This window comes from Podarcis filfolensis (genome assembly GCF_964270895.1).
Source record: "Podarcis filfolensis genome assembly, chromosome: 1".
NCBI classification, from domain to species: Eukaryota; Metazoa; Chordata; class Lepidosauria; order Squamata; family Lacertidae; genus Podarcis; species Podarcis filfolensis.
This window is the reverse complement of record NC_139604.1, coordinates 124,637,452-124,665,329: the sequence shown is the minus strand read 5'-3', so window position 1 is coordinate 124,665,329 and position 27,878 is coordinate 124,637,452. Positions and strand designations below refer to the sequence as shown.

The 27,878-nt window shown below is 41.9% G+C and overlaps 1 protein-coding gene across 6 annotated transcripts in view; it reads left to right on the top strand.

The window, feature by feature from the left end:
- The window catches only part of JAG2 (jagged canonical Notch ligand 2), an 89,525-nt gene extending 63,994 nt beyond the window's left edge, over positions 1 to 25,531 (top strand). For 5 of the 6 annotated variants that reach the window (XM_083610846.1, XM_083610845.1, XM_083610847.1 and 2 more), the window contains 15 exons: positions 844 to 1,017; positions 2,448 to 2,598; positions 3,086 to 3,250; positions 4,206 to 4,319; positions 6,326 to 6,439; positions 7,048 to 7,161; positions 8,190 to 8,306; positions 10,387 to 10,414; positions 13,049 to 13,134; positions 14,222 to 14,335; positions 14,510 to 14,625; positions 15,523 to 15,771; positions 17,263 to 17,394; positions 20,082 to 20,238; positions 21,796 to 25,531. In XM_083610846.1, coding sequence (XP_083466972.1) covers positions 844 to 1,017; positions 2,448 to 2,598; positions 3,086 to 3,250; positions 4,206 to 4,319; positions 6,326 to 6,439; positions 7,048 to 7,161; positions 8,190 to 8,306; positions 10,387 to 10,414; positions 13,049 to 13,134; positions 14,222 to 14,335; positions 14,510 to 14,625; positions 15,523 to 15,771; positions 17,263 to 17,394; positions 20,082 to 20,238; positions 21,796 to 22,268 — 2,304 coding nt within the window. In that variant the 3' untranslated portion in view covers positions 22,269 to 25,531. Of the gene's footprint in view, positions 1 to 843; positions 1,018 to 2,447; positions 2,599 to 3,085; positions 3,251 to 4,205; positions 4,320 to 6,325; positions 6,440 to 7,047; positions 7,162 to 8,189; positions 8,307 to 10,386; positions 10,415 to 13,048; positions 13,135 to 14,221; positions 14,336 to 14,509; positions 14,626 to 15,522; positions 15,772 to 17,262; positions 17,395 to 20,081; positions 21,246 to 21,289 lie in introns of all 6 variants that reach the window. The other variant, XR_014547233.1, reaches the window with a different exon arrangement.
- The last annotated feature ends 2,347 nt before the right edge of the window (positions 25,532 to 27,878 follow it).

Below are 27,878 nucleotides of genomic sequence, written 5' to 3'. Positions count from 1 at the left end.
ATAAGCATGATTTTAAAACTTAGCTTTTTCACTTTTAACCAGAATAGCTATGCTAGGGGGTTTAAAAGTGAGCATAGGTTTGGTAAAAGAAAACACCTAATGTGATTTACATGGATAACCAATTTGGATATGTAATGAATGTAGCCATTTCATGGGTGCAGTTTTTTGGATGCACTGCAAGTTGTCTTCTCCTGAGAACATAGTTATAAAGAAATGAAATCTAGCAGCGGCTCATCAGTTTCTTAAAAGGCAAGAGGCAGAATGTAGGCCTATAAGCAGTCACTTTTCACAGTGTGGAGAAGTGAACATCCAGCAGGCTCAAAGGAAGCAGGTAGCCCCCATGGGTCTAGATTTAATCTCTATTGGAGAATAGCCTCTACCAAAGGCGTCATGGACTTTGACAAAGCACAAACTCAGGACAAAAGGGAGAAACATGCTAAGAGGAGGCATGTTTGGCAAACCCTCACCTTGATCAACTCCCTCCCGGAAACCTATGTCCCTACTGTGGAAGGATGTGTGGATCCAGAATTGGCCTCCACAGTCACTTGAAGACTCATTGTTAGCACCATATTCATGGAAGACAATTTTACTCGGCTACGAGTGATCACCAAAGAGAAAGAAAGAGATTAAAAGCTATAGGAGAATGGGCTTAGGAGCCACTCGTTCTGTACTAAAGCATAATTTCGTTGTTAATCCAGATGAATCTTGCCTCTCTTGTTTAAAAAAAATGAAATGAAAATTTGTGGTTCTGAGATTCTAGTTTCATTTTATTTGAAGAAAATGATATGAAAGTCTGTTCCTTCTAACATAAGCGTTCTCCTTTCGATCTTTCGTTTCCCGTAGGATGTCGTGAATGGTTACCACTGCATGTGCCCCCCTGGTTTCATAGGAAAGAACTGCGAAACAGAAGTTGATGAATGCATGAGCAACCCATGTCAAAATGCAGGGCGTTGTGAGAACTTGGTGAATGGATTCCGCTGTCTCTGTCCTCAAGGCTTCTCAGGAGATCTCTGTGAGGTGAAGGATCCCTTGGCCTTCTTAATAGCTTTGATGGATTGAATTCTGGAAAGAGTCCTGTTATAATTTAAGCCCGAGCAACCCATGGCTGTGTAATTAGATAATTGCCACTCAGCTGTTCACTTTACTGTCCCATGTAAACAGACAAACTTCTGCAGTAAAATCCCAGTAGCTATAGTATTTAAGGTCATAATATATTTGGAATAAGCACCTATTAGTTACTGAAAATATCAATGTGATGCTTTTTTATAGGGGTCTGATTTTTACACTATGTGCCTGCCACATTCATAAATGCTAAACTTTCATATGGGCTAGAAATCAGATTCCAAATTTAACGTTGCCAATTTGTGTGCATTCATACTGCTGTGTGAATTTTCTAATGTGTTTGGACAAGTATATTCTATTGTGATACGTTCCAGAGATAAATAGTGTAGCTTATCATATCCTGGGGGAATAACTAACTGCTCCATGTCTGGGTTTCGCTGCAGGAAAATAAATTTTTCATTAAAAGGATACAAATGCCCTTGCAATATTCCCCACTAGGGAGTGTTGAATTTCCCCTCTTTCGTATTCCAAAATTGATATGTGATAGTTCTGAGAAAGATAGTTCTGAATCAAGAGTAGGTCAGGGACAACTTCCACTGTCTGCAAAAGGACTTTGCAGGTGGACATACAATAATAGAATTGTATATTTCATTGAAAGTTTTCCTCCAAATTTCAAATCTAGGAACTTTTATCAGATAGGTGCCATGCTTTTTCTATGTCTGCCTTGCTGACAGGTAGATGGTGCTTAAAGTAAATGCAGTTGGTACAAGAATACTGTATTAAGATTAATAATTTCCTTAAAAGGATTTGTCTTTGTAAATGCTTACATGGTGCAAGGCTTGTTTAAGTTTGTCCCTTTTCATCACCATAATAGTAACAAATCAGCTTTAAACCACCTTGCTTAAATGTACACACAGAATTAGAAGAGCAAGCCTTTTTTTCTCTCCCTACAATTTGAATCCCCTGCTAAATTCTCCCAATGGCTGTGTCAGCACATGCTTTTCAAAGATTTTCCCATCTTGCAGAGAAGATGCCAGCCCAGGAAAAAAAAATTGTTGGGAGATTCTCTAGAAACGATACATGTAATCCCTATCTGTATATTGCATTTTGCATAACACGGGGGGGGGGGGGGAGAGAAGTCATTCTTAACGTAGCAATACACCCTCTCGTCTTAGCAAAAGTGACACTCCCTAATTTATGCTTCTGGTGTAAACAAAAACTTGATTTGGACTGGAAAATGCTTTTGTTACTGGAAAGCTACATCCCTTATAAGTGTGTGCAACCAATTTGTAAAGACTGAAGTAACTGCAACAATTTTAACATGCGACGTTATGTGTTGGCATACTTTAGGAATGTTAACCCGTGTTGTCTTAAACCTTTTGCAGCTTGATATTGATCTCTGCAAGCCTAGCCCTTGCCAGAATGGAGCTAAATGTTATGATCTGCGAGAAGACTATTATTGTGCTTGCTCCGATGACTATGATGGAAAGAACTGCTCTCACCTTAAGGATCACTGCAAAAATAATTCGTGTAAAGGTATATTTGTCCTATAAACCTGTTTACTTGGTAGTAGCTAAGTACCTACCGTAGAAGCCATATAAAAATGGACATCTTGCAGGAAAGGTGGCTGTTGGTTAAATTGCTTTTTTTCTTAATTAGTGTGACAAGTCTTGCAAGCTTAAAAATGTAAAAGGAAGCAATACAGTTTGATTTTAGCAGTAAAACTAAAACTCTAGGAAGGAAAATAGAACAAGGTACAAAAACTAGAATGTGCCATCCTTCCTATGGAAAATTAAATGAAGGGGGGAAAACATTGCCTTCTTTTAATGTACACTTGTAGGCCCAGCTCTCAAATCTGCTTGTGAATGAAGTTTCTTAGAGCATTCTAAATATGCCTACTAAATATTAGGAAGACTTAGTTTAATGAAATGCTGTGCGCTGCAGGTGAAAAAGCTGCATTGGAAGGTGGACTGTATGCAGGATTTGTTTTGTTTTATTTAAAAGCCATATATCTTATTCTTAGTAATAGACAGCTGTACAATAGAGGTCTTCACAAATGCTACCCGGAAAGGCGTCCGATTAATTTCCTCCAGTGTATGTGGACCCCATGGACAATGTGTCAGTCAACCAGGAGGCAATTTTACTTGTGCCTGCGAGAAGGGCTTTACTGGAACATACTGTCATGAAAGTAAGTGGCAGCGGAAAAAAATATTTTATTAAAAACTAAGCTGGTATGTACGTTGTTGCTGTTGCTGCTGCTGTTATTTCGATTTATATGCCAACCTTTATCAAAAGATCTCAGGGCAGTGTACAGCATTAGAAACACATTTGTTTTGAAACCATTTAGAGGGAGAGCTTAGGCTCCTAATGGGATTTAAAGGATTTCATTCCTAGGTCATTGGTTCAAGATTCAAAGCTTGATCATGGCAGACCATTTCTATGAACAGGAAAAAGGCAGGTGTCATACCACAGACAAACATCATTGTAGTGGAAATATTAAATGGCAGCTACTTACTCCTGAATTCTTGAAGACTGATTGGATAATTAGTCAAACACCATGGTTCGCTGGGTGGTAGTTTCTGTTTCTTTAAAACATCCTGGGTACCATTTCAGCAGTTCACAGCAAAACAGTCGCCTTTTACATTCACACAGAAGGCATCTTGTAGTCAAACATTGGTTCTATTTAGCCACCACCCTCAAAAAGTGTATTAGGCAGAAGGTAGATCAGAATCTACAGGAAGATCTTGGGGAGATTTGTAGTAGACTAGCAAGGGTTTCCAGCTTTCAAATGTTTAAAAATAGCAACTCCCCCAAAACCAGCTGAAACAAAGTTTGGAGAGGACTGGAGTTTTATGTGGCAGAACTTGGAGGTTAGTTCTGGCATTGAAAAATTCTGGACTGAGCATGTGCACAGAAGCATCCATTTCCTTTAATTGTGTTCTTTGTTCCCTGATCCACAACTTCACACCTTTCTCCAGTTGCGCTCCTGGTACCTAAAAAGTATTCCCATCTCTGTTCTACAAGCTGACACACCTTTTCCAGCTGGAGCAATCATGACTTTCCTCAATAGATGAACACTCTAGTGGTGGCTTGTCACACCAAATAAAATGGTTCCAGTGGTGATTGTGCATTGTCTTCCTTAGATATCAATGACTGCCTTGGAAATCCATGCAAAAATGGTGGGACCTGCATAGATGAAGTTAACGATTTCAGGTGCTTCTGCCAAACAGGCTGGGAAGGAAAACTGTGCGATATAAGTGAGTACAACTAAATGTTTAAATAGCAGAAGTAGTCATGAGTAGGTATGAGGGAGAATTTTGTTTTGGTTCACATTTTAATGCAAATCTACTTAATTCACAGGGACGCGGGTGGCGCTGTGGGTAAAACCTCAGTGCCTAGGACTTGCCGATCGTATGGTTGGCGGTTCGAATCCCCGCAGCGGGGTGAGCTCCCGTCTTTCGGTCCCAGCTCCTGCCCACCTAGCAGTTCGAAAGCACCCCTAAGTGCAAGTAGATAAATAGGTACCGCTTTATAGCGGGAAGGTAAACGGCGTTTCCGTGTGCTGCACTGGTGCTGGCTCGCCAGAGCAGCTTCGTCACGCTAGCCACGTGACCCGGAAGTGTCTCCGGACAGCGCTGGCCCTCGGCCTCTTAAGTGAGATGGGCGCACAACCCTAGAGTCGGACACGACTGGCCCGTACGGGCAGGGGTACCTTTACTTAATTCACATGTCCTGAAAATGCAAGCTGAAGTACAGCTCTCCTTCAGAATTCACACTTCTCCACATTTTACACACTGCAGTTCTGCAATCAGATAATCTGTGCAAAAATTCATAGTTTAGGGTAGGTGCATAAAGTGCATTTTACTACAAACAAGTGGTGTGTAAATTTTGTTAATTGTAAAAATAAATTTTAAAAAATATGTGGGTGAAAGTAACAAAAATGCATTAGGATTAATTGCTTGCAAAATGTGTATATCAGGGAACATTAAATATAAAAATGTGTACAGTAGGCAAAAGGCACACTAAAATTCTGATGAATGTTGACTGGAGAACTGAATTTAAGATTGGAAAAGTGAGAAACCTTGAGAAGCCAAAACTGACAATCTTGTCCATGCCTAGCCAGGAGACTGACCCTTACCTGCAGCCCAAGTTTTACTCAGAAGTTTACTGGAGCTTATTTCAGGAAAATAAGATTATAGCCGTAAACTTGTTTTTCATTTGACCATGTGTTGCAGAGTGCATGCCTAATTTAAAAACACACACACCCCTAAAGAAAGAGGAAAATGTCTCTACTTATCCAGACTATAATTCTTAAGAAGAGTTTGTCTCTGTGATCTTGTTTGATAGCTCTCAAAATAGAAAAGGTTAATTCAGAGAAAACATCTCCTAAGTGCTACAGTACAATTTGTATCTTTCTAAGTATGAACTGTCCTTTATATCAGAATGATTTGACTTCTGTTAATTAAACAATATGTTATGACACCATAATTCATTCTGGAGCATATAAAATAATTACCATTTGAGCAGAAGCCTGGGACCTAATTTTTACTGTTCCACTTTAAACACTATAAAGTGTTGTGTCTAGACCAAACTGATCAGATTCTTTATGGATGTGAGTACATGAAGAAGCTGCCTTTATACCGAATCAGGTTACTAATCCATGTTGCCCAGTGTTGGCTGCTGACTGGCATTGCCTGTCTGCTGTGTCGGGCAGAGTTTCCTTTTCCAGCTCTACAGCATGAGATGCTTTAACTGGAAAGGGCAGGGGTTCTGGATGTGAAGCAAACACTTGTCTTACTGAGCTGTGGTCCTCCCATAGAATTAGCAGGGTTGGGAAAAGGGGGTGATGTAAGGTGCTGAGATTTCAAAGGGTGGTTTGATTCAAAAGACTTTCTGGTTTGGTGCCCAGGAGTCAAAAGAGCCTAGCCTATGGTTTAAAGTAGGATTTGCCTTCTGATTAAAATATAGTACTATATAAATACTGAGAGTCTTAATCTCAGGGTTGTGGGTTTGAGCCTCACGTTGGGCAAGTGATTCCTGGATTGCAGGGGTTTGGGCTAGATGACACTCCCTTCCAACTCTGCAGTTCTGTGATTCTATTCATCTCATCTTGGCTTCTTAGGTCATTTAATACTGAAAACAGTTTCTAATTGCTCCTGCACAAGCCATGTTACTGAGATAGGCATCTCTCTTTTGGTATTCTTTTCAAAAATTAATTTCTGCCTCTTTTGCCTAAAGTACTTCTTCCCTTGGAATTTTTTAGATTTCAATGACTGCTTGCCAAATCCATGTCACAATGGAGGCCGATGCATTGATTTAGAGAATGACTTCTATTGTGAATGTACAAGTGGCTGGAAAGGCAAAACATGCCATTCAAGTAAGTGTGCTTTAGATGGTATGGTTCAGCTCAAACCCAGAAGTTAAAAGAGGAAAGTATTGTAAAGTAACTGAAGTAGCTTTGAAGGGACTCTAAAGAACTGCAGAAAGGGATTTTATGAAGAGAGTCATGTAGAAACAAGTCCAATCACTGTCTGCTTTTCCCCAAATGAAACCACTAAGTTAAAAAAAATAAAAAATTGGCACACTATATTGAAGCTGAAGAAAGAAAGTTTGGAATCCTGTCATATCAAAATGAAAACTACAGCTCTGCCCAATGCTTGTGGCATAATTTTATGAAATTAAAACTAATTTCAAACTGTCTTTTGGAGCAATTACCTCCACGGATGAGTGAATCATTTATATATATATATCTACTCATTTAGGTTTGTTATCTCCATGCCATCCTGGAACCCCCTGAGTTGTTCCAGCGCATAAAACAAACACCCTAAAGAACAAGCTCTAAACATTTTGGCTCGTAAGATTCCATAGTAGTGTATCTGGCTCTAACAAAACATTCGTCTCTGGTTCCTAAAGCAAAAAAAAAACAAAACAAAAAAAACGTAGACATCCGATTAGCTGCTTAAATTTGTTTTCATGGCTTTTTAGGTGAGTACCAGTGTGACGCGAATACTTGCACAAATGGAGGAACGTGTTACGATGACGGGGATACTTTTCGGTGTTCTTGTCCTCCGGAGTGGAAAGGAAGCACTTGCAACATTGGTAAGTGCTTAATCTGCTCAGTAATATATTCAGATTGGATGTACGTCTGCTTTGCTCAGGAAGCTAACTATAAACAGCCTGTGCTTTTTTTCCCCTTCCCCAATCTCATTAGTGATCAGGGGAAAACATGGTTAGAACATAATAGTAAACAGGGAACCCATTACTAGTCTTGCTTTTGCTTAGCGAGCTCTCCTCCGTCACAAAAATCACAGGCGATTTTGACTATAACTGCACAGGAGAAGAAGTAGAAATGGTTTTCTTCAAGTTGGCTACCCTAGAACCATTTTGAAGCCAGAGCTGTGGGAGGAACCGTCATTTCTCTGAACAGATATGGGTAAAAATATATTTTGGCAACATCAAGCTATCGTTGACACATTTAGAATACAGTGGTACCTTGGTTTATGAACTTGATCCGTTCCTGACGTCCATTCTTTAACCGAAGCCATTCCTAAACTGAGGCGCGCTTTCCCTCATAAGGCCTCCCGCTGCCGGTGCCCCTCCACTGTTCGGCTTCCGTTTGTAGACCGAGGTAAAGTTCGCTAACCAGAACACTACTTCCGGTTTTACGGAGTTCGTAAACCAAATAGTTCACAAACAGGGCTGTTTGTAAACCGAGGTACCACTGTATATAAGGTTGCAGGTTCAATGTCCTTAAGAGATAGCTACATATTCTTCCACGGCAGGGACTGAAACATAGCACACACATGCTTGCAGTCAGAAGTGTGGTTTGTTGGTGCCAGGGAGGGCAGTGCCCAGACTACAGAATTCTCCCTGGGGGAGGCTTGCCTGCCTTTTTTTGATACTGGCTTTTAAATAACCTACGAAAGATCATTTCATTTTGGCAGGCTCTTGCTGACAATTGTAGTGTTTGGTTATTGACTATTGTATCGATTACTGTTGAAACCAGCATTGGGGTCTGAAAACTAAAAGGTGGGATTAAAATACGTTTCATAAGACTGATGCAATACTAGGACTTTTGGCTTTCATATTTTTAATTTCCTATCTTCTTCTTTTTTTTAACATTAAAGCTAAAAACAGCAGCTGCCTTCCTAACCCTTGTTTAAATGGTGGAACCTGTGTTGGCAGTGGAGATTCCTTTTCTTGCATTTGTAAAGAAGGTTGGGAAGGGCGTACGTGCACACAGAGTAAGTGTTTTCCTCTTTTGTGTCAAGACTCACACTTCTAATGGCTTTCGATTATTCCCATTTGGGCCCAATTCCCGATGGCTTCACTCACAAGGATCACGGGAACATGCCACAACAAGGTGACGATCCGGCGAGTGAGTGGCCTTTACATATAAAGCCCTAAATGGACTGCGGTATCTCAAGGACTTCACCCCCCCCCCACCAACCTGGAAACTGCAATAATCATCTGAGGCCCTTCTTTGTACTCCCTCTATGAGAGGTCCAGAGGATGACAACATGAGAACCGGCCTTTTCTGTGGTGGCTCAATGTTTGTGGGAGGCTCGCCTGGTAACTTTGGTACATATTTTTAGGCACCAAGTGAAAGCAATTCTCTATAACCAGGCCTTGGGCTGATTCTCTGACCTTTTAAATGTGGGGTTTGGGGGGGAGGGGCCTATTTGGTTTGTTTGTGTTTTTATTTTGTTATGTATTTTGTGTTCTCACTTTGTATTTTTATATTGTGAACTGCCCTGTGATCTTTGAATGAAGGGCAGTATACTACTACTACTACTACTAGTAGTAGTAGTAGTAGTAATAGCTCTTGTTCAAAATATCCAGAAAGTTCATTATTGCTTATAATTGGGAGTCCTGCATATCACCCACTTTTGAGACTGAACTATATAAATCATGTCGGAATATTTTCCTTAGTACTACCTTGGGAGATTTTAACTAGCATGCCAATATGCTGATTTGCTTAGGTGTGGCACAGTTTGAGTTTGTGGCTCAAGTCGGAACATGCACAAAATGTTATACCTAGTCAAAAACTTCAACCCTGCATTGAAATTACATTTAATTGCCTCTGTCTTGGTTAAGTTGTTAGCCCTCGCCACTGTTTATAGTGCACGGAGCTACCATTTATTTATGCCTAAAACAGCTGGCTAGGAGACGGGGGGAGGCTGTTCTGGTAGTGGCTCTATGTGAGGGAGCAGTCTGTGGTACCTGGAAATGACCTCTGGCTGTTCTTCATTCAGCAACTATTCTAGAGCCATTTAAACTGTTTCCTTACGCACTTTGCAAGTTAATTAGATAGGGGAGGAAGTTTCCTCAACACACTTCAATCTGGAATTTAGCCGCGTAATCGAAAGGTCAATGGGAAGTGGAATCTAGTTGAAAGCAAGGAAAGGAATCCTTAATTCAAATATTGTCTTGTGTTAAGTGGTCATTACACAAATTACAAACCCAAAGTTCTAAATAAGGGATCCAGCCCAGATTACTTCCACAAGGTGTGGTTTACACACATAGCCTTATATAGTGGGAAATGACATAAAAGCTGGTACTTGCTCAGCATATCTTGAGAAATGAATTCAGAGGTCCCATGCCTCCTCTTAAAAATACATTTGTTTTCCCTCATTATATTTTGATGGACCTTACAATACAATTCTCCTATATTGCTGATAGCCATATTTAAGAGTTGAAGTGGTGCCTTTACTGTCTAAAATGTGTCATTTTTGAGGTTGGTAACTGATGTTTGTGTGCCACCTATACCTGCAACAGTCATGTGACATTTCCATAGCGCTGTCATGTGATGAGAGCACATGTAATGACATTGGTCACACACAACAGAAAACCGTGGTTTAGTGGTACTCAGCAAGCTTCTAGGAGCCCAAGCAAAACCTTGGAGTTGCGTGCTCTCCCATTTTCCTCCTGTACAGTCCATCTTCTCCTTCTACATATGAGAGGAAGACTTCTGAGTTTAGTTTTACTTTCAACAAATCACTGTTTTATTCTGTTTTTAATGTTCTGTTGAAAGCCGCCCAGAGTAGCTGGGGAAACCCAGCCAGATGGGCAGGGTAGAAATAAATTATTATTGTTGTTGTTGTTGTTGTTGTTGTTGTTGTTGTTGTTGTTGTTGTTGTTGTTGTTGTTTATTACAGACCAGGGATTCTGTTTTAAAACTCTATAGTTTCTAAATGAGCCAATAAATTAATATGGGTGGCATGTAAGAAAACTGTGTGTACATAGACCTGCTAGATCAAGGTGCAGTTTTTATACTGTGTACATAATTCAATGCACTGATTCAGTTTAATTTTCTTTGTTCAGATATTAACGACTGTAATCCACATCCATGGTAAGTACTCATGATCATTCTTTTTTCAAAATGTCCTAGTACAATGGCTGAATGTGAACAATTCTGTTAATCAAGGCTACTTAAGCCCTGTACTCTAAACTATTGTGCTGGTCTTTCCAATGAACTTCCTGTATTTCTTTGCTAACTGGCATCTCTGCCAATACGTATGCTCCTATGGAGCCTGGTTTCTGCTCCGTAGTGGTAATATGAGATTTGTAGTTTGAAAAGTTCTATGAAATTAGCCTAAAGAAAATAAAAATTGAAAAATCACGCTAAAGCTATTAGGTTCATTCAGTTATAGGTATTTGGCATTTGTGTCAAGAGTAGGAGTTTAAAGTGGGAAGACTCTATAACAAAGCAGAAAGTGCATAAGTGTTAACCGTAATGAATATTGACATGAAAATAATACCAATGGTTTTATAATTGAGCATTTGAGGACACAGTGCATACGAAAGATTCCTGTGCCCATTTTGATTAAATCCTTGCATCTGAAGGGCTGAAAAGGACCTCTGCCATCTAGTTGAACGTTGTTCTGCCCCACATTTTTAGAAGCCAAGTTGTGAAGGTTTACATACATGCATACCCATAATTGTTGTCAGTGAGACAGTGTGCTATGGATGGAAGATCTTAAACATATCTGGCTTCAAAAAAATAGTTCATACCATTTCAGATAAGGGTAGAAAGCTGCCTGCTCCGGAAGAAGTCTCAATGGCTAACTAGCTTGGTATCCAGTCTGACCCAATCAGCATATATGAATGGCTGACTTCCCAGCAGCATATATGAATGGCTAGTTGACCCTTAAGTGTGAAGAACCACCTGCCCATCCTCTTAAAAGCTGCCTTGCAGATGTTAGGGATGAGGAGAGAATCCAGAAAGCTGTATCTCCAAAGTGGACACACCCTACCCAATTACTCTGAAACCCACCCTTGCCAGATTTCTATCCTCCTGCAGATTTGCACATGAGGTGGTCTGACAGCTGCTTGTCTGTCATCAGCTTTCGCTGTTTTTAAAAAAGGCAATTTCAACTGCCTAAGGGTGGCTAGCTAGTACACGGGGCTCCTCTCACCTCTCACTTTGAAATCAATGTAGAAAGCCCACCTGGAAGTAGTTGGTCTCAACAATATGCTATTGGTCTCAGTTAACTTTATGTTCAATTTCCCCTGAGACTCTATAAGGGGGATTGGATGTAAAATGCACATATAATTTCTCCTGAGAGCCAAGGTGCATCATCAGAACTTCTCTGCTCGGGCGACTTGCTACATTGATTTCAATATGTGAAGCAGTAGGAGCCTTGCACTGTCACTAGCTTACCTTAGGCTGCCAAAATTATGTTTTTAAAAACAACAGAAGATAGGCAGACCCCTCGTAATCTTTTTATTAATTTGTACGTTTAAAAAATCTGTGCGCCGTTTTAGGGATTTATATGGATTTGTCCTCAAAAGCACACCTGGAAATGAAATAGGAGAGACTTTAGTCCCATCCCATTATGAAGCAGACTGACACAGAGTTTGGCCCTGTGTCCATCCATAGCTGGGGAATACTGGTCCCGTGTCCACAGAGTGTTGTCCTCATATCTCTGTCACGCTTGTCTTGAAGCGAAACGGTACAGACATCTAGGGAATGTTCCTGGGAGTGAGCCACAACTGGCCAGTGCTCACTTCATATGTGAAGTTTTGATGTGTTTGCGTCTCCACTCTTTCCAGTCAAATATTACCAAAAGGATGCATGTTGAGGATGCAAAGGCAACACATGCTTTCCCCTTGTAACGTGCGAAGCAGCCTTCAAATTATTCAGAGAAATAATTTCTATCCCTTCCTTATAGTCCTTATCCAGTCTTTTTTAAAAGTACATTGTTCCTTCCACAATCTCAGGAAAGCTGATTGCTATCTGCTTATTGAGCAGCACAGTTCTCCAGTGCCTCTTTGTCTTTCAGTATTCCTGCCCTGTGTATAATAATTCAGACTTTGGTGTACTGTACTTTGTCTACATGTTGCAAAGCTTCCAAGTTTGTTCCCGGCCCGTGATGGTTGTAGAGTTTCTGGAACCTGCTATAACTGCATTCAGAAGCTCTGCAGTCATAAGAACTTGGAACATGACAACCTTTTTTGATGCAGTAATCTAAATGTAATGAAAGCAAGTGGATTTTAAAATGTCAAGTTAGCTTTGGAATGAGTACACATTTCTAAAGCTGTGTCTTTGCTTAAAAAGCAATTGGTCTAAGAATTATTCTATATTGCTCCTTGTATTCTTTAAAGCATGTCTGTCCCATTGTCTTTCCATTTTATTAGAAAATATGGGGTTTGAATGAAAACTGATTCATTGCTATCCTTAATATGCTGCTTCTCTTAATGGGAATAGACCCCCTCCTCTGTGCCACTGATTATTTAATTAACAATGTTTAATTGGAGAAGTTAAAACAATGCAGATGGTTTATTAAATGAGCGTACATTATGAATTAACTAAGCATCTTGAATCCTGCATGACTGAATAGTGAGACAATGTCTGTTGATACAAATAAAAGAAATTTGCATTTGAACAGGCCATTATGTACACAAACCCAAAGGTTCTTATCTCTCAGCTTGTGAAACTACCCTGACAGCCTTCATTGCAATGATAGGTTTATTATTTTTACAGTTACAATGGAGGCATCTGTGTTGATGGTGTGAATTGGTTTCGTTGTGAATGTGCACCTGGGTTTGCTGGTCCAGACTGCAGAATTAGTAAGTACCTGCGTAAGGAAAGGACCGAGGAGGTCGTGCCATTGACCTGAACTCTTTGTTGCATTGTACCCTTTGAGTTTTGATGCATTAAGCATTTGTCATCTGTATCCCAAATAATGAAGCAGAAGCTAACTGAATTATTCACAGATGCTGACCCTTACCTTGTAAAGAATGGTGACCGCTTTGTTTTGGGACAGAATTCATTTCTTCATTTGACAAATGCAACTAACAGTGATTTGCCGTAAATTGTATTTAAACTGTACACCCCAGCCCTTAGTGAAACCTTTCCTTAGACAGTATCCATAAACAAAGCATTGGTATTTTTTTTAATAGGACTTGCCCCTTGAAGTATATATTTACATGCATTTCACATGCTAAATATATGCTGCTTGAAAAAAAATAGTAATGTTCTGATACCTTTCTCTAGTAAGAATGCATACTAAAAATGGTGTAACCTATCCTGAATCTTTTAGCGGCAATACAACTCCAGTAGAACATCTTAATTCCTGGAATGCTCAGCAGTGTTGCTAGATCATCGGGACATAAATGTTAGTTAGCATGGGGAAATGTAAACAGAATTATTTGGGGGAATTTTCAGTGCACAGCCACAGGTTACACATTATACTGACTAGAGCTTCTACAGATGAGTCCTCTTACTTTTTAGCATTCTGTAATACTGTATAAGTACAAGGGACGCGGGTGGCGCTGTGGGTAAAACCTCAGTGCCTAGGACTTGCCGATCGTATGGTCGGCGGTTCGAATCCCCGCGGCGGGGTGAGCTCCCGTCTTTCAGTCCCAGCTCCTGCCCACCTAGCAGTTCGAAAGCACCCCTAAGTGCAAGTAGATAAATAGGTACCGCTTTATAGCGGGAAGGTAAACGGCGTTTCCGTGTGCTGCGCTGGTGCTGGCTCGCCAGAGCAGCTTCGTCACGCTGGCCACGTGACCCAGAAGTGTCTCCGGACAGCGCTGGCCCCCGGCCTCTTAAGTGAGATGGGCGCACAACCCTAGAGTCGGACATGACTGGCCCGTACGGGCAGGGGTACCTTTACCTTTAATACTGTATAAAGCCTGTTTTCTTCCCTTTCAGATATTGATGAATGCCAGTCCTCTCCGTGTGCATACGGTTCTACGTGTATTGATGAAATAAATGGCTACAGGTGCATTTGCCCCCCTGGGCGAGCTGGAACTAGATGCCAAGAAGGTAACTTAATGCTTTAAACTGAGAGCAATAAATATCAAATGCTACTTTGCAGTGTCTTGCACAGCAGCATGTGCTATAGCTTATCTGTTACATGAACTTGGTATTCTCTTTTGGTTTGATCCAATACTTAAAATGAAAACTATTCCCTGTTCTTTCTCTCCCCTCCCCCCCAAGTGATAGGATTTGGAAAGTCTTGCTGGCTTAAAGGAACATCCTTTCCCCATGGCAGCAGATGGGATCAAGAATGCAACAACTGCCACTGTCTGGATGGCCACATTGACTGCACCAAGGTAGTTACATGAAGTTGAACACTAAATCATTTAAATTCCCTATTCCTTCAAACTTTTCAACACTCACCGCACTCACGTGTCAGCTTCATTAATTTACTTCTCTGACATTTTCAGCATATGGTTGCATTGAGAACTGCTACTCCTCCATCCCTTTGCTCCCCCCAAGTTTCACCTGATGTTCACTTAATGCACTTAATGCTTATTATAATTTAGGCTTGACATCCCTCTTGCTCAGGAGACGGTGGAACAGGGGTCCCCATACTAAGGCCCACGGGCCGGATAAGGCCCAAGGGACTCGTTTATCGGGCCAGCGGCGACCCCCGCCGCCCGCTCTTACCTGTGCTGCGCTGCGCGACTGCCCACTTCTGGGTTGGAGGAGCACCGGAAATAGCTTGTGCTCATGCACAAGCGTTATTTGCGCACACGCAAGCATTATTTTCGGTGCACATCCGGGTTGGAGGAGGCCTGTGCACATGCGCACAAGCTATTTCCAGTGCTCGTCCAACCCAGAAGCACGCCGGAAATAGCGTGAGAGCACACGTATGGGCACGCACTCCCCCGCCCTCCGGCCCGCCACGCAGTCGGCTCTGGAGACACTGGCCCAAGACACGGTATGTTTGCTGACCCCTGCAGTGGAATAATCCCTGTAATGATTGTATGCACAATGTAAAGGAATCAGTTTGATTTGAGTGGCATTGCTGAGCCTAGAAGTGCAAGTCTCGGTGCTTTGTAATAATCACTAGAGGTAGGAGATGAGCATTGCAGTCTCCAAAATCTTCTGTGGCTTGGATTAGCTAGAAGAGAAGCCTCCTTGTTTGAACTACAAGCTCCTACATCCCTCATTTTCATGATTGTCCATTGTTACACGCTGGAAAAAAAACCTCTTCTACATTCTAGGTGTGGTGTGGGAGAAAATCTTGTTTGTTGACCAAACATGGGGACCATGCTAGTCACCAATGTTCCAGAGGTCAAGAATGCCAAGAGAAAATGTACACCAAATGTTTCCAACCGCCTTGTGCTGACTGGGGGGAATGCAGTGAATCAGAACCTCTTCCTGTCAACATCAAGTGTCCCCCCAATTCGGGTTACTTGGACAACAGCTGTGCAAGAATCACTCTGATTTTTAACAGAGACAAAGTACCCCAGGTGAGAATTTGAAGTCTACAAACATCTTGACAGAGTTTCTAAGCAATGCACAACGTTGAAACCTACAAATCTTGCTTGAAAAATGTGCTTCTTTATCACTTCCAACTGCCTTGGTTTTTCAGACATCTGCCATGGAGTTCAGATGAGTGATCCATAAGAAGGTACCTTAGACTGAGTTAGACCCATTGGTCCATCCAATGGGCTGATAACTGACTGTCCCTGGCTTTCTCGGTTTTCAGATAACCATCTTTCCCAGGGATTGAACCTAAGGACTTTCTGCGTGCAAAGCATTTGCTGTACCGCTGAGCCCTTTCCCCTTTGAGCTCCACTCAGCAGAGAAGGAGAAGTGCTGCTTCTAAGCACCAGAATTATTCAGCACTAGTTAGTTCTGAAATAAAGGCTTTGCGTGGGTGCAGATTAGGGTGCAGCTGGTTTCCTCCAAGGAAAATCCATTGAGACTCCTGTGTCTTGGTTTGAGTTAGCTTTGGATTTAAAGAAAGGTGTGAATTGTTTGTTTTAAATGCTCTAATGCGTTTCAGTGCACTGCCCCAAAGAACGAACATCAGTGATAGATTGCAGTGTAGAGCTTTCAGAATGATGCAAGGAAGCAAGCCAGTTTTGTGAAGGTTAGGTACAGGTGCTGTGGACCTTGGACTTTTTCCTGTATTTGCTTTTTGAAGCGTCTTTTAAACAAGCCACCAGCTTTCCAGTCTCAAAACTTGCCTTGCTTGTTAGGCCCTTATCTGCACTATGGAGTTTTCTGCAGGATGTTGAGAATGTTGCGTGTCCTCTGACATGCCAGTGGCATCTTCAGTGGGCTACCATTCCTCCTGCTCCTAGTGAAAAGGAAATGCAGCAATCCCAAAGAGCGAGCACAACTTTGGGAAAGCTTTGGATGCCAGTCCATAGAAATTATTTATTACTGTCCTTTATACTTTCCCATCCATCACCGTCATCAGTCAGTGCAGCAGTTTGGAGTTGAGGTTACTTTATAAGTAACCAAAAGACCATTTCACATTGGATTGACCTGTAAAGTAAGCCAGTGTTATGCTTTACCTTTTCTACTTATGAATTCACAAGACAAACACTTTTGTAGTGTCAGATTGTTTCCTCCCAGCCTTGAGAATAAATTCTGTGGGGGAGGGAGATCATCCTGGGAGGTGAATCCCCCATTCCTTTTGTTCAGGTCTTCATTAATACCGCCTGTGATTTAAGGCGAACTTCATTTCCCTTCCTATCTTCCCAGAAGGCTCCAAGAGAATACAAAACGGTCCAGTGAGAATGCTGAACATTGGAGCAGTGCTTCTAATGTTTTAAGTCCCCTGTTTGTGTGCCTGTGCATCAAATGATACTGGGAGATTTGGAGCGAAACTTTTTTCTACTTTACTGTTACATCAATTTATCATTTGTAAATTGTTCTGAAATTAGTGTGTACTTTAATTTTTATACTCCAGTTTTCTAGAAGAGTTGGTCTTGCTTTCTTTCTCACAGGGCACTACTGTTGAAAATATTTGCTCAGAAATCAGATATTTACCAGCCACTAGGTCCGTTTCTAGTGAGAGAATGCTATTGGTGTTGTGTGATCTATCGTACTCCATAGAAAACGCCGTGGAAGTTGCTATTGTAAGTATTAAACTTCTTTCTAAGTGTTAAAAATGTGTTGTCTGTAGTAGCCTTGATGAAAGCAGGTGTCAGAAAGACTCAAGACCCTGAGCTAGTTACCATGAGCTTCATCAGGAAACCAGTTGAAGACTTTACTTACTTACTTACTTACTTACTTACTTACTTACTTACTTATTAAAATATTTCTGTACCACCATATCATAAAATATATCAAGGCAGTATACACTGAAACAAAACATCATTACAAGGTTTCATCACTTAAAAAAAATAAAATACCAATAGTCAATTCAGATGACAACTATTCAAAAGCTAAACAGATGTTGAGATGCATTGTTGAAATGCGGCCACATCTATCAAAGAAACTGGCATAATGACAAGAGCAGAAGCGTTGGTTGTGTGAGTGCGTGAGGCAGAAGGACAATAGGGTTGAGACCTTCCTTGGGTGAGGGACAGAGGAGCAGAAGGCCTTCAGTTCACAGTTAATGCAATTATGGAAGAGGGCAATGGATGTCTTGGGTAGGTAGAAGCCAGGGAAAGACTGGGTTTAACCTGGTAGCCACTATACAAAAAAATTAAAGCATTCCACTAAGCGATCTTTTGCTGCTACCCTGTACAGAGCCAGCTTCAAAACTCCATTGTAACATTGCTGGTTACACTAAGACAACTGCTTGAGCAAAACAAAAAAGCATCAGAGAATGAAGAGAAGTACTTGATATTTGTCTTCAGCCCAAGAGCTCATCCATACTTTTAACCCATATCTTGATCAGATTGTGTACCAATCAGTTCCCCGGGTACAAGAGCTTTTCTCATCATAGCTGTGCCTTGCAAAAATCCCATCTGACCTGCTGAACTGAAGCTTGCTTAAAGCAAAATCTCTTCCAATTTTACACACATATGATACAATCTGATTCAGCAGGTACGACCTGATTTTTGCAAGGCAAAACAAGGAAAGCTCTCAGACCCTTGGGGGGGGGTTAATTGGAACACAATATGGGTCAAGCAAAAGTGTGGGTGACTCCTAGCACTCTGCTGCTTTTCTTAACTGCCATCAAATTGTTTTATGAATTGTTTTACTGATTGTAACATTTAAGTTACTGTGTATGCCTCTTTTGGTGGTGGAACAATGGGATACTTGTTTTGTGTGTTGTTAGTGGTGGTTATTTGTACCTCGTGCATCTGACTTAGCTACTCCAGGTTGCTTCCAACAAATATACAAACATAATAAAATATATATAATGCTGGAGTCAAGTGTGAATTGAGAGAGAGGCTGCTACCTTTTCTTTATTTAGAAGGAAAACATTTCAAGTAATGTAACAAATCCTGGCCCGTTGTTTTCCGTGTGGCAAAGCAGTTACGATTACAAACACAGCTCTATGTCCTAGCTGTTCCTCTGAAAGTAGAAAGTGACTTAGGACCAAAGACTGCTGTTGATGGAGGAGATGCTATTTTGTTTGCGTGTGTGTGTATGCACGCATACACACAAGAGAGAAAGACACTTAAAATCAGGTGTGGAAGTCTCCAGTTTTTTTTTATTGCGGCAGTGGTGCCAGGGAAGAAGGCATTTAACCCTTCCTGTAAAGAATTAGCTATAGGGTGAGGAAACTGTGTGAGCCTCTGTTTCTTCCCCCACCCCCGCTTTTGTGGGATTAATAGTAGCTTGTGGGGAGTTTGCACAAGGGAATATCTTCAATTACTCTCTTCCCCCGGTAAAACTGCTCTGACACACATATACACCACAGTTGTTTTCAACAAACAAAAACCAGATGGGCTAGCCAAGCACACATCTCTTGTGCCGCATCTGTTTCAGGATTTGAAGTAGTTGGTAGGCTCATTGGGAAAGCTACATAGTTGGCCCTCTCAATACATAGAGCTGGTCAGAAAATAACGGATCCTGCTTGTCTCTATCAGCCCTTAGTGCCTTCATAGGCTGGAGAAGGGAAGAGCAACGATTATAGGATATACACGTGAGGAAGCTAGAGGTTGCCTTCCTAAACTTGGTTTCTTTCTACTTGCAACATGAATTGCCTAGGAAATAAACAGTTACCTACAATTGTGCAGTTCAGAGTTTGGTTGTAGACTTCCCCTGCTGCACTGCTTCTGTTTAAAAATTGGTTAGTGAAGTCACCATGAAATTGCCTCTGATGGCTCTGGCAGAAAGGTAAGGTGAGTTCAGCTTGGAAGAGGGGAATGAACTTGGATTCCTTAAGGGCGGAAGGCTGTTAGCTGTCACCTTCCTTGTTATTAGGGCAAGGGAAAGAGGTCCTCGCGCCAAAAGGTGTAGTATTGGCCAGATATTCTTAGCTGCTCTGCTACATCTGCAGCTAAAGAATACGCTGTGCTATGATGCAAACTGGAAAGCGCACAGTTATATATATCAGATCATATCATTAGTGTAGATGCCTAGTTGGATACCTTAAAAGCCTCCAAACGATGACTAAGTTTAGCTCAGAGGTGTAAGTAACACGGAAGTTTGTCATGTGTATCTTACCCATACTGCTCTTAATGGGCAGGGCGCACACTGCTAGCGTAATATTTCTATACTGGCGTCAAACCAGCACTCATCCTTTAGCAGCAAACTGGGATTCTCAGGTTCTCAGACTTGAGCCTGGTCCCCTAAATATAAGGTAACATGGCTAAAAATACCTCATTGTAAACTTAAGTTTCCTGTCTGTCTTCTCTGTTCCCAGTCTTTCATCTCGCATCAAGAGGAGACCGATAACAGCCTTATTCAGAATGCAGCCAACACTATAGTAAACACCATTACAAAGCGACAAAACAGTACAGTTATGCTGGCAGTAACTGAAGTCAAAATAGAGACCATAGTGGTTGGGAATTCTTCATCAGGTGAGTTGTGTGTGTTGGGTTATTTGATGGCATAACTCAAGAGTTAAGCTGTGCATTGCATGCCATTCCACGAGGCTTTTGTGGGACGGTTTTTGTTCCGTTTTTACACAATGCAGCTGCTGAGGTTGCAACTTTGAAATGGAAGGCCAGTGGGGAGGAGCCTCTTGCATAGTCCCCCCTCCCCCCCCCCCGCACGCGCTAAAAATAGTTTCCTGGAGGCTATTTTTACCTCCACTAGGAAAAAGATACCTGTGTCTTTTCCCTATTAGGGGTAAAATTAGCTGAGGGGGGAGATTATCAGCAGGAAAATGGTGCAGGGTTTAAGAAGCACCACTCCCCCACTCCAGCTGGTTTTCTACCTCAAATTGAGGGGCTGCATTGTGTAAGGGGTGTGGGCAAGGAAGACCAATAAAGAATCATAACGCGTAGCATTATGCTTCGCTTTTATTCATGCAGTGAGCAGTGTTAGATGCAATTTCAGCCCGCTCCCCCTTTCTGGAACAAGGGCCGTGTGATTCAGAAGAGGGCCTGCATATCACTGCAAGATTATTCTTTCTAGCTGTGCCAAATGTGACTGACTGGTGCAGACGTACCTTGGAAGTCAAACGGAATCCGTTCCAGAAGTTCGTTCAATTTTCAAAACGTTCGGAAACTAAAGTGCGGCTTCTCACTGGCAGCAGGAAGCTCCTGCAGCCATTCAGAAGCTGCAGAAGCCCCATCGGATGTTCGGCTTCCAAAAATAGTTCGCAAACTGGAACAGTCACTTCCGGGTTTGCGGTGTTCGGGAGCCAAAACGTTTGAGAACTAAGCTGTTTGAAAACCAAGGTACAACTGTATTTGAAATACTAACAAATTTGATACCTACCATATTTGGCCTTTCCTCCCCCCCCCCTTTTTTTTTTTTAAAAAGTGTTGAAGTCTAGGCTGGCTATTGAGGGGTTGTTGTTTTTCCGTCCATGTCGCTTCTATTTCCTACTGGCTAACAGATACCATTGCTTGGGCATATTGTGTCCATAAAGGTTAGATTTTGTGTTTTAGTAAACTGAGGCAGGCGCTTTACGTGGAAGCAAGTTCCACATGGGACAGCTGTAGGGACAAGGGGTTTGCGTTGTTGCTTTCTGCTTTCCACACAATGCTCTTGGAGGACCAAAATGGGCAAAACTTAAAGAAAAAACCAAAAACCTCAGGGATCGTCCACACTCCTATTCGTCCTGTGCTTCGAAAGCATGGGTCCAGATCCGAGCAGTTTCCCCCTTGGTCTGCTTCTTTCTCAGGGAAAACCTGCTCTGAATCAGAGCAAACAGTCAATCCAGAGAAAACCCAAATTGCCATATTTTTTTGCTCCAATTGAGCGTTAAAGAGTGGTTTCCCCCAGGAGAAAGCAGCAGGACAAGAGGAAGTGTGGAATGAGACTTCAGTTGAACAACAGCTAGATTGTTAATGTCCCCTTGGAGCAGTATTTATCACGCCTCTTGGAGACTTTATTTGCACATGCCTTCAATTCTGTCTTGCTTAGCAGTTGCTCACTAAGCTGTGTGTTTGGCTTGTGTTTTCTAGATTACCTGGTTCCAATCCTTTGTGTAGTTTTTAGCATTGTGTGGTTAACCTGTATAATTATCTGTGTGTGGTGGACGCGAAAGAGAAGAAAAGAAAGAGAGAGAAATCGCCCATCCATAGAAGAGGCTGCAAATAACCAATGGGCGCCTCTAAATCCCATATGGAATCCTATTGAGAGACCTTGCAACCGCAAAGGCATTCATTATGAACCCAAAAATTTTATAGCTCCTCAAAAAAGAACTTACGATGGAGTAGAGGAGTACACAGAGTATGAGGAGGAGGAGGAAGAGGAAGAGAGAGAGGTCATGGAAATGGACAAATTCCTCTCTCACAAACACTCTAAGCCTTTGTCAGCGAAGGCAATGGACTCCTTAGAGAATAGTCCTATTAAGAAATCTCTTCAGACAACCAAAATGGACAACAGATCTGTAAAAAATGTGAACACAGCAAACCTTGAAGGCGGAAGAGACTAAATCTTTGTTCGGACCATATCCGCGCTGTCAACGTTGAACAGAGTTGGAGAAATTGGCGTCTCCGCTTTGCACCAAGGACTTAATTGTCTGGAGTCAAATGTTCATAGTTACTTTATTTTGAATAAAAAAAAGTTAAAATGATAAAAACTTTATTTTGTTTCTTTTAGCCTTGTATAAATTATTCAATGACTGTCAGATGATAGAGTAATCTTTGATAGTTGCTATTTTTGTAAACTTTACGTGGAGAACACTTGCTGTGTTGGCAGAGGAGGGAAGTTTGTATTTTCGATTTCATAAAAGTTTATCACCCAAGACTCTACACTGTTTACAGAACGTGTTTCTTTTTACCTGTTGTAACAGTAGCTTAAAAACCTCCTGGTTGAGGAAGTTACTGGACTTAAGGGGTAAAAAAAAAAACCTCACATGAACTGTTCTTTTGAATCCATACTTAGAAACCACTCCCTGCGCTTAGGTTCTGCAAGTTTCCCCCCACCCAAAAAAAAAATGCCTTATTTTTTTGGAACAAAAAAATCCTATAGAGATCTTTCAAACTGTGGTTGGAAAAAGTGGCCTTTTTAATTTGACTATGTAAATTTGTTTTAATTACCTTAGGATTGCAGTATTGAAGCACGCGTCAAGTGCCTTGAAATTTCAACTTCCTTTTTCTATAGCAACTGTCAAAGACTGCCATGCCCATCTAAGTTTACCATAAGAGGATACCATATTTGGTATTCTCAAGACTGACAACAGTTTATTTTCAGATTACGAGAGTGTGTTTTTGTAAATATGTACATATTTAAATGAATCATTTCTGTATATTTGAGTTAATAACTTAAAATATTTTTGGTCTTTTTTTTTAAACGTCATTCCTTTTTAATTTATGTCACAGAAAGGGAAGTTTTATGGCAGTTTCTAAAAAAAAATGAAAAAAGAATACAAATAAAACTTATTTTGGTATTATGTCCATATTAGGAAGTGATGTTAATGCAATCAATGTTGGGAATCTGTTGATCACTTTTTTTTTTGTACTTTTCCAATGTATCACCATCATTTCACATGTAAATAGATCCAGACTGTTTCCTCCCATCTCAAGAACGCAGAGTAAGTATACTGTACAGTATAAAAACAGGGCAATATTTTTCTTTCTTTCGTGAATGTCTTACATGTGGTATTGCTTTTTTGCATTTTATTTTTTTTAAAAATACAGGCCTAATGAAGGGAACAATATTTTTTTTTTCTCATTTCTTGTTTCTGTTTTGCTTATTCACCTCTGTGGAACAAGGCTGGCAAACTCAGATTGGAGCCAGGCATTTTGGCAGATCCCACCTCTGACACCAAAAGAGCAGTCCTGGCACCTCTTTTGTCTCCCTCTTTCCTTTGATACCAACTAGCGATTCGGAATGTTTTGACATGACAATGCCCCCACCGCGCTGAGTTTCCCTGCCTCTGCTCTACTTCATTGGCTGCTACTAGTGGGGGTTGGGAAACTTGTAGCACATCGTGCCACACCTTTTGTGTATTAGATGTCCGGGGGACTGCTCTTCTTCACCCCATGATGCCCAGGCTTCCACTAACATGGACTCCTGGCTTGGTTATTGTTAAAGGCTTTGTTCCAGAATTCACTGCAGCGCCCGAGCATAGATCAGGTTGCGTGATTCAGAAGTCACTGCAGAGCAGGGGCAGAGGAAGGAGGATGCAGTAGGTGTGTCACCACTGAGGGAGGGGTGACAAAATGCCAGGTGGCACTCGCCGTGGGGCCTGCAGCGCGCCCAAGCCACGCATCTCTCTTTTTTTAATATAATTTTTATTAAGTTTTCCATATTTTATTACATTTCAGTATCAAAAAATAACTTACAACTTTGCTTAAATAAAGCACCGACCTCCTTCCTTCCCTCTAACAAACTTCCATATCTCATAACCAATTTCTCCACATTCCTAAATTCACTTTTTTACCTTAAATCAATCTTTTAACAATCACCTACTTATAAGCAAATCAGCTCCTTAATTTCCCATTACCAAACATTTCAACTTAAACCTACAAACGTGTTCAACAATTTTTTTTTCATATAGAGTATAAATTTGCCCCAGTCCTTTTGGAACAAATCATCACAGCGATTCCGAATCTTCGCTGTCAGCTTCGCCAGCTCCACGTATTCGACCATCTTTACTTGCCAATCTTCCAATGTGGGGAGTTCTTGTTGCTTCCATTTCTGGGCCAGGAGCCACGCGTCTCTCTTGGGAGAGACACGGTGGCTTGGGCGCCCGCAGGCTCCGCATTCCCCAAATGGTCCTCCCGTTGCCTTCCCCCAGCTGTAGGGCGGCTGAGTGGGAGGAGACAGGCAGACCCCGGCGGCTCCGTAGTGCGCTCTGCAGAGCTCTAAGCCGCGTGGCTAGGTGTAAGCTAATAGGCCGCAACACTTGAACCACACCCTAGGCTCCGCTTTAGGAGACCGGGCCAGTCATCCACGCGGTTGTTTTCACAAGCCTTGGGTCTGGGCAAGCAATTGGGGACTCCTGCAAGAAGGCTGAGTCTGCTGCTGCAGATGTTGCCGTGTCCTCAGTGACACAGCTGGCGTGGCCAGCTCGCTGTCCCTTCTCGTCTCAGCCCTCTCCCTGGAGGCAGGCAGTGCTTCCCTGACAAGAGACAGCAGCGGGAGGCAAGTCAGACTGTTCCCTGTGACAGCCAGGGTTATCTGCTGTCACCAAGGCAAGGCCTCCTCTCTCCTAGCCTGCTCTTCTCCCCAACTCCTAGACCAGCGCCTCCCTGGGAACCCCAGTTCTGCCCTCCCATCCCATTCCTCCTCCTCTCCTGGCCAGTCCTGCCAAGATGTCTCCAACTGGGGTCATGGCACAGCATTTGTCAAAATGCCTGGTTCCGTCTCAGAAGGTGGAATGCCTTGCAAGAAATGGTTATTCATAACGGAAGGCTTGTGCATTATTTGTGGGGTGGTTGTTAATGATTTTTTTAAAAAAAAGAAAAAAAAGCTTTATTATTAAAGAAATGAGCTATATCTTTATTTTAATTACTGGGAAAACTTAACCCTACGTTACTTAGCTATCCTATCATTGCAAAGAAAATTGATGTTTCTCTCTCAACGTTTTGGCCACTCAATGTAACCCTGAATGTTTTTTTGAATCCACTTTTATTTTATACAGTACATGAATGCGGGAATTTGCAGGAACTTCTGTGCAGTACATTTTGTTTTACATGTTCTTCGATAGCTTTCGGAAGAAAACTATTTATTAAAGCATTTTATAACAAATGTTGCCAGTTGACACTTTTGTTCCCCCTTACTTGGCTCTTTAAATGTTCAAAATGGTTTTGGGACTATCATCCCAATATCTCCCTTCTCATTGGTTATTACTCTACCCCCCCAAAAAAAAAATCTAATGCAACTTTGAATGGGAACCTTTTTTAAAAAAAAAACATCAATTGTTGCCCTTGTATAGCAGTGCCACTGCCTTCCAAAACCTAGTAAAATGGTTTCACTGGTGTAACATTTCAAACTGCTTCTCCAATGCTTTCTGCTTTCCTAGTTCCTTGGACCTTGTGGTCGTTCAGATTTGGAAGGCAAGATGTCAAGCTGACCGTGATAATAGCAACTCAATTCAAATGCTCAGTCCCAAAAAGACTCGGATGCACAGGCGCTTGTAACTGCAAATCACTTGAGGGGGGAAACTGTTCTTTACTTAATCCACCCAAAGTGTGTCAACAGTGGATTCTGAAGGAGGGGAATTCAATCTGCACCTCCTAATCTGATCATGCAGAACTTTGGGCTGGCACTGCCATTATTATTATTATTATTATTATTATTATTATTATTATTATTATTATTGCAACCCCTTTCACTCACCAAACGCCTCTGATGTTCCAGCACCAATTTATGCAGCCTGTAGTTCTTTTGGCCATTTGCCGTTTTCTGTGTTTGTTTGTGTTCTATCACCAACCAGGATAATTAACCCTCGGGAGATCAAATAATACTTGAGTGAGACTCTCCTGCTGCAGAATGAATCTGAGGGAGCTGGCCTGCTTTTATAAGAGGATTCTTGGGGTGTTGTGAACCTCTTGGATGTCCATGTCTTCCCCCATTCCACCCCCCACCTTCAGTGGGTCTCTAGCTTCTGTGCTGTGGGCCTGGAGATCCGTTTCCTAATAGAGGAATCCTGTGAACACTCTTCAAAAGCCAGCAGGGTCCAACCCTTTGCAGAATCATTGGACTGGGCTTTTAGGGTTGTATTCTGGATACAAAATGGATTTTTCTGTTGCAGCTTGCAAGCAGCCACTTCCTTTTCTCCCTCTCTCTTGGCATTTTGCAGGCAAGTCCTGGCAAGATTTGAGTTTAGGGTGGAATCTGGGCCAGGAACGGTAGAGTGCAAAGGCATGCAAGTAGGCCAGAAAGAAGAGAAGCATAGGAGGCAACAGGCAAGTAATAGCAAAGGTCCTATGTAGACATTGTCAGTTAAGCACACACAGAGAGAGGATAATCTCTGGCTTCTGCCCCTTCTGCTTTAGGATGTAACTTCCCAGGCCATTGCTGCAGACCATACATGATTATTTGGACCTGTGTGCTGTGTACAGATGCCAAAGGCACAAATTTTTTTGCCTTAAGGGAGGAATGACTTACATGTTGAAATTAGCAATTGGTCACCAAACATGGAGACATCTGGTCTTCCAGATGTTGAACTACAGGTCACATCATTCATGACTGCTTTCCATGCTTGCTGGGGCTGAGAGAGGCTAGAGAGACCCCAGACATCTAGAATACCACAAGTTCCCTACCCCGGGTACAATGACGTGCTCTTCAAAGATGCTGCCTTCTCAGTGGTTTACTTGGGATCTATCAAGGAGTGGTAGTTGGAGAAGGATCTTCTCCTAGATCCACTCCTTCTGGAAGATGGCCTTAATAGCATGTGGGTGACCGTATTAATCCCTGGTGCGCATCATTTTTTTAGCTGAGCCAGGGAGAGGTTGATGGGGTGGCAGGTCAGTTGGCAAAAGAGCACATTACTTCAGTGTCACGTATAAGAAGAGGGAGCTTCAGATAAGTGTAAAGTCCTGCACTAGAGCAGTGGTGTGGTGTAAAGCAGGGTCTCCAGTTGTTTTTGGACTACAACTCCCATCATGCCTAGCTAGCAGGACCAGTGGTCAGCGATGATGGGAATTGTAGTCTGAAAACAGCTGGGGACCCAAGTTTGGGAAGGTAGCTATACCACCTTAAGTGCCTCTGATTCAGCCCCCTTGGGCTGTTTGGGGATCTGGCAGAGTTGGAGAAGGTTTGGAAAAGGGCAAACGAAGTGATCCAGAGGATGGAGAGAGACTCCCCTATGGAGGAAGGTTGCAGCATTTGGGACATCATGGTTTATAGAAAATGTGAGTAAAAGCTGACATGATAGAAGTTCCTAAAATGATACGTGGCATGGAGAAAGTGAATAGAGAAAGGTTTTTCTCCCTCCAAACACCAGAACAGGGGACATCCTGTGAAGCTGAATGTTGGAAGATTTGGGGCAGATAAAAGAAACTCCTTAATGCAGTACATATTTAAAGCTATGAAACTTGCTATCAAAGGAGACAGTCATGGCCACCAACCTAGATGCCTTTAAAAGAGGATT